Source organism: Cynara cardunculus, unplaced genomic scaffold (assembly GCF_001531365.2).
Source record: "Cynara cardunculus var. scolymus isolate 2C unplaced genomic scaffold, CcrdV1 Un_Scaffold_5856, whole genome shotgun sequence".
NCBI classification, from domain to species: Eukaryota; Viridiplantae; Streptophyta; class Magnoliopsida; order Asterales; family Asteraceae; genus Cynara; species Cynara cardunculus.
The window spans coordinates 8772-22861 of record NW_020202631.1 but is presented as its reverse complement, the minus strand read 5'-3'; the positions used below and the strand labels follow the sequence as shown (position 1 = coordinate 22861).

The following is a 14090-nucleotide window of genomic DNA, read 5'->3' as shown; positions in this document are numbered from 1 at the left end:
CAGAAACAAAACCGTGCGACTACTGCTTTGTGGTTGAGCGGGCAGGTTAGTCAAAGCGGACAATATCATTGCTACGGGGTTCTGGGGGCGTTACACTATTTATACCAACATATTACAAGGATATTAAAACACATTTAGCACAAGGACTTGAATACAACATTTTTAGACTCAACAGATAGGTGTTACCAAAACCCATTAACTGTCGCTATCTCCAAGGTACGGAAGACGTCCCCAAATTGTTAAATCTTTCTTGTGCTTCTCACTAGCACCCAACTCATTATAGTGCCGCTAGTACCAAACCACACAAGGACCTAATGCATATGCCGACAAGAAAAAGTGTTATGCTTAAAGCTTATTGAGTTCAAACAGTTTATACTTTAATTATAAAACAGTAAAATTGAATGTACATTTTTTAAATAATGATTTTCCTGATGTAGAAACATGGATGCAAAATACACGACACCTTTTAAAAATCATATTTTACTCAAATAATCCAAAGAGGAAAATACATCTTTCGATGGCGAGAGAGACCCGTCTCCATTGAATGTGGCTAAACACAAAAGTAAGCCACGTATCAAAGTTATTGAATTACACCTGAGATTCATTAACTTTAGTTCCCACTATATAAACCATCAAGTGTCATCTCAAGTCCTCAATACATTTAGTGTCTACTCCATCGAGTTTCATCTTACAACCACCTTATCTTTAGTGCGCACTTCTTCAAGTGTCACCTCGAGAATACGTATCATAGTGCCCATTCGTTCTCTAGTTGAGTGCCACGTCAAGGTTGCCATTCGACCCAGACACTCACTAACATTCAAGATCGGAACCTCAAACTTCATACTTGATAACACAAATCAATTAACCCTCATTCACAAGGGTTAAAGCATCAAAACCACCAACTTTGGCAAATTATAGCATGACGGATCAAACACATCGCACAACATGTATACTCCAAGAAGTTATACAGTTATAGGGATCTAATGTTCATATACACAAATGAACACCCAAGAGTTGTGCCAATCCCGTTACAACTTTGAACATGATTTAGAATCAACTAAAGACTCTATCCTAAGGGACTTACGTTTTAAAATGCATTTTAAAGAGTTTTAAACAATCTCATAACCCAAAATATAATAATATCCATCAACATCCTATTTGATGCAACAAGTCTCACAAAGAGAAACTCTTATGATTTATATTTCAAAATACTCAATAACTCAAAATAAACATTATTTAATGAGTTACGAAACCTAAAATGCAACCAACAAACAAATCATAAGCATTACCCAAATATTTATAACATTAATACACCAAGGTACAATAATGCCAAATAATCAGTATTGTATGCAATATATCATCAAAAGATCACACTTTTATGATTTGTTTACAAAATGTTCAAAACCCCCCAAATGTAAGTGTTTTATAAATGTTATAAAGTCAAATTCACCAAAGATGCAATTACTCAGATAATCAATACATTTGATAAATATCAAGGAGAACACTTTGAAACTCCAAAATGGACATTTTTGACATGTACATAGTTTTGACAAAACAACTTGAACCTCATCTTGCTAGGTTAAGTTAAATCTTCCAAGCAACTACCCCCAAGACAATAATCTAAGCCTAACAAAGCACCAAAATTAAGGCAACCACAAGATCAGATCCACCACAACTCAAACTAAATCTCGAAATGCCCAACAAGCTTACCTCATCAAAAACTTGAAATCATCCACCATTGATCTTCAATGCTTGATACATCCTCCATTTACTCGAAAAATCACCCAAAAATCAACCCCAAAGTACCAATAATCACCTAGAGATGGGGAGAGGGGAGGAGGGAGGGGGTGGAAGAAATTGTTGAAAACCCTAAAAATTGGATTTTTACGAATTTTAGAGGCTTCCCACAACCTTGGTCGCGATCTAAGTCACGGGCCAAGGTCTCCCGAGTTTCTATTTTTGTTGTGTTGCGTTGCGATCGTTCCCCTCCTATTTCCCGACTATTTCTCGATCTTTCCCCGACCATTTTGTGATCTAAAGCCCTGGACGAATTTTCATGCAGTTTCGGCCACCCGGGAAGCCGTCCGGACTTTCGAAAACTGAAAATACTAAATCTAACATTCTTTTAGACCATGAAGCCAAACAGGATTAACGACTCGTACTAAAAGCTTAATATTTCCAATTTTGCAACTGAATAATCTGATAATCCTAAAATTTATCTTTTAATAATAACAGAGTTACGGGTTTTACATGCACAACCTGAAATTACCACATTTGTCAAGCCAAAAGTAAGTAACTTTTCCATGCTTGATAAATTTCTTGAAAGAAGAGCGGAATTTAGTCCAAAAATGTCTAAGTCACGTCTCCCTTTTAAGATTTCATCCCAAGTCGATCCAATTTTGTTGAGCTTAGCTCTGGAAAAATTAAACCACCTTCTTTTTCATATGAACTTCTACTTAACTAACTCCAAAACAAATTTTCTTCCTCGAGAAAATGCCACCACCATTTAGCTAGACGTCTTAGATTATGGGCCTTGAGACTCCTATATTAAGCCCTCCACACTCGAACCCTTAAAGAACATTAAGCTATTTCATCCAAGCCAATTTAGCGATCGACCCATCCCCCTCCGTAAAAGAAATTCTTCGTCACTATTTCAAACAAATTCGACACACAACTTGGGGCACGAAACAAGGAGAAGTAATGAAGTGACAAACTTTCAAAACCGATTTCACCAAAGTCATCTGACTTCCAAAGGTATCAACTTCATTTTTCCAATTTGCCAGCTTATTCTGAAATTTTCTACGATAGAGGTCCAGTTTACCACCTTGCTCATATCAACTCCAATAAGAAGCCCGAGGTAAGAAAGTGGAAAAGAGCTTGCACAACGCAAAGAAGACACCATATCATCTATCTCAACAATGGTGAGTGGGTACTACAGCACAAGATAATTTACTTTTGCCAACATTTATTATTTTTATTTAGAAAAATCATAATTTTTTATTATTTATGAATAGAGCCTAATATTTTTTTTCTTCAAAAAGGCGGAAATTTTATAAAAAAACTAGCAAGAAGATAGAAAAACAAATTACATGTAAGAAATAACAAGAAGGAGATTTTGTAACTCACCCACCCAGTTGATGTTAAACTTATTACACCTATTTGGAACCTAGAAGAGCGAATGGGTCACAATACTATCCCACAGCACTACTTTCTTAGGCTTAAAAAGCCTAAAAAGAGTCATGTTCCGTAAAAACCAAATGACCTGTAAAGCCGTTTGAACAATTGCCTCTAAACAAGCCGACTCCATTTTCTTCAACCGCAAAGATAATAACCACCTAATCCATTCCGAATTGGGATTATACTCTGTAATATCCAAACCTCACCAACGACCAATTTGCTTCCAAATATCCCTTGCCATTTGACAAGAAAAGAACAAATGACTCACCGATTCAATCTCCAAATCGCAAACCGGACATAAGAAGGAATGCATGTTAATTCCTCTTTTATCAAGATTGTCTCGGGTTTGAATTTTGCTCAAACTCAACCGCCAAGCAGATGCATTGATCTTGATAGGAACAAGTTGATTCCGTCTACTAGAAGAGTGATCTATCACCAACATTTTGGAGTGTATAAAATTATGAGTGGAAGCCATTGAGAACACACCAGAACCATCGAGGAACCATACCCATCTAAGTCTTTGATCTGAATCATGACTATAGCGAGAATCTCCCAGAAAGAGGACATCTGCGACTCCTCCACCCCCCCTCTCGACAGTCTACGCAAAATGGAACTCTAGTCCCCTAGGACCAATCAATCTTGGACCGTTGCCGATTTTTCATGATCAAGCGCATATACCCTCGAAAATTGCACTTTCAGAGATAAATCTCCCAACCAAACATCATCCCAAAAGAACATAGACTTCCCATCATCCACTTTTTTTTGCAAAAACAAAAAAAAGGTAAATACCATTATTGTCCATTTGTTGTACCACTTTCAAAATAGAAATCCAAGAAGAATTGTACACGTTATTGGTAAGCACTTACACGGTAAGTGTTTAGTAAACGACCCCTTACTCTTAATATAGACATTTACATAATCAAAGTGGCTTTAGTTGCTTTGTAGATATGGATGTTGTTGACTTCCTTTTTGAGTTGCACTTCGATTTTTAAAAAGCATTGAATTTTGTTGGTTTCGCTATGCGTTTGTTTGTTGCCTATTTTGGTATCAGGTGAGCTTGGTTACAAGAGATATTCTGGTTCATTATGTTCGGTTTAGCTTATATTAGTTTTATTTGGAGATAGCTTATTTTGGGTTGATTTTGTAGCTTGCAGAAACATATGTTGTATTCTTGTGGGTTTTTTTAGTCTTAATGTTATATTGGTTTTTTTTTTTAAATAGACATTTCTTTAGATAAATTAAAATAGATATGTTAATACTTATTTTTGAAAGGATGAAACATTTAAGTTGTATTGTATTTGATTGAATTACTAATGAATGATTAAAAAGAAGATAGATAAAATTGTGAATAGAGATGGCAAAAAATTAGTCTCCGATCGGGCTAGGCGGGGCTCAAATCGGTCCTGGTCCCAAACACTATTCCCGTAACCGGTCCCGGTCTCGACCAAAATCCGAGGCCCGATTAAGGTACTTTGTAACCAGTTATGAGGACCGGTCCGGGTTCCTGGCCGGGCCCAAATTGGTCCTATGCATTTTTTTAAATCGATTTTTTACATAATTTTCTTTTTTGAAGTTTTTATTAAAGAATACAAAAATGTTATTCTAATACACTTGAAAATAAGTAATTAGGTAAATTAAATACACCTAAAAGATAGTTTTTTTTTGCAAGGATGTGAGACGAAATCACGAATTATAACAAGAATCATGAATGTTTGTTAGTTGGTATCTTCTCTCATATACCATATGACTTATATTAAATGGTAAAGGAGACAAAAAGAAGACGGTTAAAAATGGAAAAAAATGATCATATGACCGTTAGGTATCAACAATAAAACAATAATATTTTTGAAAAATCGGGCCAGTCCCGGGTTGGGCCTATAACAAGTCCCAAACCGGTCCCAGGCCAGGCTTAATGTTTTGACGAAAAATGTAACCGTTCCCGGCGGTCCCAAACAGTCCCAAGTAGGTCCGGTCCCGGGCCAGACCGTACCCATTTGACCATCTCTAATCGTGAATAATTCTGGGCTGAAACGAGGTAAAATGGGCCCAACAAATATGTTGGACCGGACCCTAAAACCCATTCTTGAATATTCGGAATCAACTTGGGTCGGCCCAAAACTTATTCGGAAAAAAGTCCTTTCTCGAAGCAGACAAGAGTGTGCTAGCAGCTTGAAGCTTCTACCGTTTCGTGTTTGATCTTCACAATTCATCAAAATTTAAACCCAAAAATTGTTTCCTTCTCGATCTCTCTCAAGGTGACTTACAAGTATCTTTTCTGCGACAATTTGGCATTTCTTCTTGTATGCTATTATGTTTGCTGTTGTTCTTGTTGGGGTTTTTATGATCGGTACAGATTCGTTGTGTAATCTGCCTTCAAAACGAGTGAGCTTTTTTATCTGGGCTTCAATTTTGATTCCAACAGTTCAATTGCGACTTAGCGGATCATACGCTGTATGTTTTGCTATTGACCTAGGATGGATTTGAAATATTTGTGTTATTTGTTCCCTTGGAAATTACAAACTGGGCATCTTCTTCAATGGAAATATTTGTATGTTTGTGTTAGATGTCCATAATACCACTCCGCTACTGACAACACGACAAAATCGATGAATCTGCAATTTGTAAGGATGACGATTTTAGCTTGATTCTTACCTTCTGCTCACACTCTTTCACAAGAGGGCTGTTGTTCATGGAAACAATCGCTCTGTTGTTATCAATACACATGCAAAATGGCATTTTCACACTAAGCACTCCCCTTGTGGATGTCTATGTATGTGGTCAGTAAAATTGAAACCTAGGCGAGGGACTGTGAGTGGATGTTTTTTTTTATTAACCTGGATATCCAACCCTATGTGAGCCGACTAATCCGCGACCACCTGCTTTGCAGTTGCAGCAGATAGCCCGGAGTCACTGCATTTGAACCTCCGTGGCCAAAGGGAATTCTTATTCCTCCTTGGATTTGAACCTAGGATCTCCCTGTACTTTTGACCTTTGGAGCCAAGTACAAACCAATCAGGCATCACCCTTGTGGTATTTGTGAGTGGATGTTTTGATGTTAAGGTCGGAGATTATTTGACTTAAAGGTTCATTGAGGATGGTAGTCGGATGTTTTGATATTCAATTGAGAGCTTATTTTTTCATCACATTAATTTTGCTCAAAGAACACTTATAGGCAATGATTATATGTTTGAAGGTACTATATGCATTAAAGTCCACTTAAAATAAAAACCTAGAATGAAATATTGTTAATGAAGTGGGTTTATTTTACTGTTCCCTCTTGTTCTACACACACTCCCACACAGTTAAACACACAAAGTTTGGCTATACAGGGAGCAAATGAGTGTTACTGGTAACAGAAACTTTTTTAGTTCTTGGGCCTTCTTGCTTTGAATTTTCTGTTTCATCATATGCTGTCATCAGCTATTTCAATTTACTTATTTCTGCATCATTTTTTGCATGAAATTAGATGAATTCACTCTACGAATATTACATGCTTCCTGTAACCTTGTATTGTTAATGACATATCCATAGCATGCATTGTCATATCATTCTAGTTTGTAGAATCTTTATCATCTAAACTTTTGATGGACTATGATTATCGTTTTCATGTTTAAGGTGAAAGCACTGAAAGACTACCATGGCAACAAGGCAGGCAGTTAGATTTGTGTCTCGCAGGTTCTCAAGCAGTGGCAAAATACTTAGCGAGGAGGAAAAGGCTGCAGAAAATGTTTACATCAAGGTAAGCCCTGGTTTTAACTGATGCAAGTCTTCCATGCGTAACTTATAAACTTTCTTAAACAAGATGCGCCTATATATAAACATATGAATATAGTCCATGTGGGTGTTTTTCTGGCATTCTATGTGTTTACGTTTTTCAATAACAATGCCATGAACTTGGCTTGGTTTATGAAAGTATGAAACCACTCAATGTTTCACAGGCCGTGTAGCCTACTAAATAACTTAGCCTTGAGCCTAGAACTTAAATATATTATGCATGCTTCCAATCCTAATCAATGGGCGGGACCAGGGTCATAAAAATTGTGTTAAGTAGCCTGGAATCCTGAGGCCTAGTTGTGTAGCAGGCTCCATCAACCATGGAATGGCATTGATGATGGTAAGGGAGGTGTAAGTCCTCGTGAATGAATGAAGCTTATTGGAGTCAGAAATGGGTGTGCATAAGAAAACAGTGAGTTCTTATTGTTTCATGCCTGGATAACTGGTTAGAGAAATTCGTTCTTTTTGCTCAAGTTTACCAAATTCCAAGTAACCATGCAATATGTCACTGGATTTTAGAAGTTCTGGTCTAGATGCAGGTGTTCATAGATTCATTCTGTAACCTTTTGAGGTTTCTGTGTATGACTTCTGGTTATTCCTACACATGCAACTCATACCTGCACATGCATGATGCATCTTTAATTCTTTATACATCATGTGCCAGAGATATCAATAACCAACCAAACGAACACATTGTACCCCTCACAGAGGTAGGGTCTTGGGGGTAGGATGTATGCAAACCTTGCCTCTACCCCCAAGGAGTAGAGAGGCTATCCTCGTGAAGACCCGATATGTAAAAGAAAAAAATAAAATGAACCAGGTGCGCTAAGTAGCAGAGTATTGTTTGCAAACAAGAAACAAATACAGTTGACAAAAAAGTTAACAGGGACACATGAGAGGAACATTAATTAAAACAAACAAGGATCCTGAAGCGGAACTGCTAATTAAAAGGACAAGAGGTGTCAGAGAAGTCAATATGAAGAGAAATTATGCCGACTCTCAAAAAGATTTAGATTAGTAGGAAAATATCTTACAACTGTGTACTAAGAAGTTCAATTCATTCCAAGATGTCATGATCTCCTGGAATAAAGGAAGAGAATCCCCCTTCATGCAAAATCAGTTACTCTTTTCACATGTTGCATTTTAGAATTTTCATCAAGCTTTCAGTGGGTATATAATGTTTAATATCTGGAGCTTATCATCTCTTATCTTTGTATGTGTAAATGTAAATGGAAAAGAGTAGTTCATATTCTTGTTGGAGATGATCCGGTAGACAACTGATGGCAGCATGCTGATATTCTGAAATAATGTCATCTATAGCATAGCAGTTAATCCATATTTATAACATCCATGCTTTTAATTGTGGTACTATAGCGGTTAGCAGTCCTAGGGGAAATAGTGGTTCCACTAATAGCGGCACTAATCACCACAGTTGGGCCGCAATTTTGACTTGCAATAGCGGTGTGAAAATTAGGAGTTGGGCTTTAAGTTGTCCTTTTAAAGGGTTTAGAGAAGTCAATTAAGAGACTACAAGCTAGGGGGCTGATTATAATTTGCAATATTGGTGTCTAAACTCGCTATCCCTCTCTCATCTCTTCTATTCCAGTCTATATTTTGCATCTTCTCTTCACAACAACATTGTCTTCCAACATTGATTGCTCATCTCTTCTATTCACCGGTTCTTATGTTCATCTTCAAAATATATATTATTTTATGCATCTATTCATACATTTATATATAACTGTAATGATTACACGAACCGCTATATATGGACTGTTATACACCGCTTTACCATCATGATAACCGCTCTATCAAATCACGGTCCTGACCGCTATTTCAAATTTTGACCGCGATAACAACATAGATAACATATATGTACTTTTGTTCTATCAGATGTTACCAGTTGATTCATTGCATTGCCCATTCAGTAGGGAAGTCCCTGTTCAGCTAATCGTTTCTCTTTCTTTCCTCTTGCTTGCATTTCAGCTAAAACAGAGCAAATATTCCCAACTTTTATCGTGATAATATATCCTCTTTAACTTCGATATGATACCCTCTTTATGTGGCATATAAAGTTGTTGCCTACAAACATTTTAGCTGGTCACTCTGATGCAATTAAAATCTGGATATTATTGAACTTAAGGCCATTCAAGAACAAAAATAAAGAAAAAGTAAATTATGACGGACAACATCATCACGTGGATCTTGTATATTATACATAATATGATCCCTACCTTTTTTTCTCATTTATAGCTTCGCTTGTGTGTTTATTACATGCTTCTGCTTGTGGGTTTGTTTTGGTATCTGTGGGTGTCCGGGCCAGTTTACGCACACCTCGACGGATCCCATGGAGCTCTGAAGATAATAGCCAGGAAATTCCAACCTGGAGCATAATTGAATTGGTGACCTATGGGGAGGAGCCTCAAGATCTAGGCTTTATTTTATTTGCCAATGGAGCTGGAAGGTTTTTACTTTTTGTCTTTTCTGAAGATAACAGCCTGGAAAATCCGGCCTTGAGGAGACTAAAACGGGCGACCTATGGGGAGGAACTCCAAGGCCTAGGCTTTATTTGCCACTAGTTGAGCTGGAAGAGATTTGTTTTTTTCTTTTCGTTTCCATGTTTATGGCACTAGGTTAATATGCTTATTGGATGATGTTCTTTTTCTGCATTTCTAACTGTTCTGATTTTGAGCCTGTAGAAAGCCGAGCAAGAGAAGCTGGAAAAGCTTGCACGAAAGGTTGTCCTCTACTCTCAAGTCTCAACATACAGATTTATATCGGCTCCTTTATGAATTTTGATTTGAGATTAGTGGATGATTGGTGTTTCTACATACAGGGCCAACAAGCAGAAGCTACATCGGGTGGTTCAGGTACAGGTTCAGGAAGCAATGCAAATCCAAGTGAGTCCATTGCATCAACAGGTGGAGTATCAAGCGACAAGAACAGGAATTATGCGGTCATAGCTGGGGTTGTGACCGGTCTTGGTGCCCTTGGATGGTACCTTAAGTCGAAGAACAAAAAAACCGAGGAACTCCATGATTGAACGAGACTTTTGAGTGTGTGAAAATGGTGTCCTTTCTCCGTCTTCCTTCTGTGTTGGTTTAAGATGAACAAACAATAAGAACGAGACGTTTGTATGAGCTGTTGGTGCTGTAGTTTCTGTTCATATAGGCCAAACGTACCATCACACCCGTATTATGGTATGTTTTCCATAGAGCATGCTTTCATCGGCTATATGCTTGTTTAGGTACTTGTAGAAATAAACATACCCATGGCTGACCGACTCATTTTCCATGTGAGGATTACCAAAGGAAGTATGATGAACAGTAATATTTTCTCATGGCTGTGGAACCGGTACAATACTTATAATTCATGTGGATGTGACCATTTAATGATCTTTTAAACTGCAATTTACAAAAGCTACCTAAAACAAACAAACATCATTGAGATTAACCAGAACAAATTCATACAAAACCATCCTTCACAAACCCAAAAAACAATCACAGCTTATCAATTTTCAACATCTAATGTCGACACAGAATGCTTGTCTTACCTGTCGTATTCCGCCAACCATCGCCACTCTCCGGTCACAGCCAAACGCCAATCCTCTCCATCTGTGAGTTTATTGAGCTCAGGTTGCTTATCCCCTTGCTCCTTTCCACAACAGGTTCCACCACCAGTGCCAATCCTTGGCTTTTATCGCACCCACTCAATTGGGTGGTTCTACAAACATGCCAGGTTTGAACCGGTGTTTCGCAGAACCCGGGTCCATCATATTCTTCCGTAGAAGTTGAGTAGCTTAAGTGATCATCGTCGGTTATGTTATCTAACAGAATGGAGTCAGAACCACTGGAATCTTCATTGATGAATTGGTCCTCTCTGTTTTCGCTTCCACCACCGCTGTGGCAGAGATGTGGTGGCCCGTGGTGGCCGTTCTCATCCGACGGCTCTTGTCTAGGAACAGGAGATGGTTCCATAACTGAATCTTCTCGTTCACGAAGAGTCTTGGTCACGAGGGTTTTCAGAAAGTTCATTACTTGGACAGCATACATCAACGCTGTCAACGGATCTGCCATCTGCACAAAGATGCAAACCTCAAAAATCTTGTAAACACATTTTTCATGGAAGTGAGAGGCAATCGATTCGAATCCAAAACCTGTGTCATATTTGGGGCGAAAACCATGGCAATGTTGTGTGAATTCATCTTATTAAAATGTTCCTGTTGGACAACATCCGCCATCAGGTTAACGGCCCAATCGAGCAATGCAGCTTCCGTCAGCGGCAGAAGCCTGATCAGGGCAGCACAATCTTCCTCCGATTCACATTGCATTACCTGCTCCGGTGAAAGTGGATCCAAAACTCCGGTAGGCAGTTCTCTAAACCAAGCCTAATACCACAAACAAACAAGTTTTTCGTTCGTGATTTTTTTACGTTTTACATAAAAAGGACTCAACAAAACGAAGAAAAAGAAACAGGGTTTGATTCGTTATATCTATTTTGTGGTTTTCATCCTTAGATCGAGTAAAAGGGACTCATAATCACGTTTCTATTTCTTCTGTACCGTATAAATCGGGCCAACCAAATAAAAAGTACTTAGGTCCCTCGTATAACAGGGTCCTTTGGTTAATCGACCTTCTGATCAAAAGCACTTCGTAAGAGGTCATTTACTAATTACCCTCATAATATTTTCAATATCATACCTTAATAAGTCCTGCTAAACAATGTACATCAATACCATCTGGAACCACTCCACTGTTCAACTGATTCCTCAAATGTTCTTCCTGCCCGTTCTCCGCATTGATTCGAAATACGCCTTCCGCCTGCAAATGGCATAGAATAATCTTAAAGAGACTAACTTTCTTACATATTCAGATTCCGTTGCATGAAAAAGAAGAAGAAAGCATTTAGAGACCTGCAAGCCGCCCTGACTATACAAGCGTTGCTGCATGAGCAAGAGTATCGTGGGGATACTGTTTCCTCTGAAGTCGTGGGATAACTGCATTGATTGTGTCGAAACTCCAAATACCGTAGCACTACAAACCAACAACAAGCAGTACATGTTTTAGTAAGTTTAATCTACAAACCATTATGGCATCTTTTCAACTAATACACTACAAAAACCAAGTGGCATTTGGCCTAATGGTATCAGTGGTTTACAATCCTTTGGTTGTCAGTTCAAATCTCTTTACAGACATCGGTATTAAGCAACCACATTACACCCTTCTCCTCATTCCGTCTCTTGTATCTATCAATTGCATCTATGATAAATAGGTTAATGGAGCATTAGAGATTATAAACCAATGATTCGTTAATGGATGTTAATCGAATGTGAGTGGTTTAATCTTCTAGTGTCATTAGTGTGATGGCAGCTTCCCTCGGGCATCATTGCACAAACTCCGCAAGGTTCGTAAGAATCCCATGTTTATGCAATCCATTTTCATTGTTTAAAGACCACAATACGCACACCATTGATGTCTTGTACACCTTGTTCTCTTAGTTCTTGAATCCATCTCAACGATTAACAAGACTGCTTAGTTTCCTAAATGGATGTCGGGTTTGCTAAAACATGGAGTCGAGAATGTCACTATCTACAAATGGGAATTACAGCTTAGACTTGCAGGCTTCACATATCAATCACAAGACATAAAATAAGCTCCAAATTATACTTACAATAACAATAATTCTCCTAAATACAGCTTTATACTCATAAATTATAATGAATTAGAACTATAAGCAACAAGAACAACATCACTAAGATTTCATAAGATTTCACAAGTGCTATTGACATCATCAATCATGAAAACAGAAGAAGAAAACACATACAAGCCCAATTTCTATAATTTCCATCACTAAAAAGCATACAGAATTAAGTTCAAGAATGCCTAAATTTCAAGATTTCTTGAATGAAAGTAGGTCGTAAATGTGTAAAGTGTAATGTACCTTGCACTAGGGGCTCTTCTTGGCACTTCAGGCTCAAATTCGACAGGCAGACCCAAGAACCCATTAAATCTATCAAAAGTAACATGCGCCACATGGCGCACATTAGTGGGCCATCCAATCTCCATACCAGAAAGATCCTGCTTCTCTTCTGCAGCCGTAGTCTTGCAAGAAGAAGCAACCCAGAAAGATTTTCTGAGAAGGGTCAACAGAAGTGCCAATAACGACAACTGTTGATTATCCCTTTCTCTTCGAACCTTCAATTCGTCATCGCAATTCGTAACCCTAGAAACCCCTTCTTGTAATTCTTCCGATTCTTGATTTACATACTGAAACAATGGCGTGTCATTGTGAGTTTGTAACGAAGGAGAAGGTGGAGAATGGAGGACCTCTGTCATGGCAGAGACAAGAAGTTGGGTTATGTTTGTTTCGATTTGTAGAGTAAAATAATATTGGTTGAGATTCGGGTGGTGGGATTAAAGAAATGATTGGAATTTGGAAGGCAAAGGCAGGTTTTGATTTGGGGAAAATGGGAAATTGGGAGGGAAGAGGGGATTGATTTAGTGGCATTTGTCAAGTGAGGGATTGTATCTACGCGTGTCATTTATTGGAAAAATTGATTTATAGGTTTTGTTTGGTAATTGTTGAATGATTTGATATATAATGATTAAAATGATTAAGAAATTCTTATGCTATTAGTATAAAATGAAATATAATTGTTTGGTAATTGTTTACAATGAAATTAGGGTGCAGAATAATTAAAGGAGGCCCAGGATATAAATCATTCAGATTTTAGAACCATTAAGGGACATAATTTTTTTTTTTACTAAACAAGATTCATCTCTTAACGATTCAGATGCTGCTTATTAATGAAACTATTAAGAGGTAAATAAACAGCCCATAAGTAAACTTGTAAAATGAGCTTTATGTAAAAAGTCACATTTTTGCATAACATGTTTCTCCCAACTTTACAAACAAGTTTATTCATACATAACTTAGGGCATGTATGTTAATAACTTAATTAGCTTAGGTTATGTTTGGAAATTAGCTGATGAATAAATCATGTTCGACAAAAACTAGCTGATAAAAATGTAAAATGATCAAAAATGACATCTTCAAAAGTTTATCAATTATAATATTTTAGAATATAATTAAAACAAATCTCTAATGATATAATATATTAACTAATACAAATAAGATGG

General features: G+C 37.6%; 2 protein-coding genes across 3 annotated transcripts; one reads left to right on the top strand and one right to left on the bottom strand.

Annotated features, from left to right (window-relative positions):
• Window positions 1-5320: 5320 nt before the first annotated feature.
• Window positions 5321-10279, top strand: LOC112504514 (uncharacterized protein At2g27730, mitochondrial-like). 2 transcript variants are annotated; one of them, XM_025108450.1, is made up of 4 exons: window positions 5321-5432; window positions 6793-6916; window positions 9651-9689; window positions 9788-10279. In XM_025108450.1, the coding sequence occupies exons 2-4, from the start codon at window positions 6815-6817 to the stop codon at window positions 9992-9994; spliced, it is 348 nt and encodes a 115-aa protein (XP_024964218.1). In that variant the 5' UTR covers window positions 5321-5432; window positions 6793-6814; the 3' UTR covers window positions 9995-10279. The 2 variants fall into 2 exon arrangements, with proteins under 2 accessions (XP_024964218.1, XP_024964219.1); XM_025108451.1 differs by lacking the exon at window positions 5321-5432 and adding an exon at window positions 5461-5559.
• A 97-nt stretch (window positions 10280-10376) lies between these two features.
• On the bottom strand, window positions 10377-13343 carry LOC112504513 (rho GTPase-activating protein 5-like). Its single transcript, XM_025108449.1, has 5 exons — window positions 12892-13343; window positions 11864-11984; window positions 11652-11771; window positions 11108-11338; window positions 10377-11027 (listed from the first exon to the last, which is right to left on the bottom strand). The coding sequence occupies exons 1-5, from the start codon at window positions 13284-13286 to the stop codon at window positions 10539-10541; spliced, it is 1356 nt and encodes a 451-aa protein (XP_024964217.1). The 5' UTR covers window positions 13287-13343; the 3' UTR covers window positions 10377-10538.
• Window positions 13344-14090: the final 747 nt, after the last annotated feature.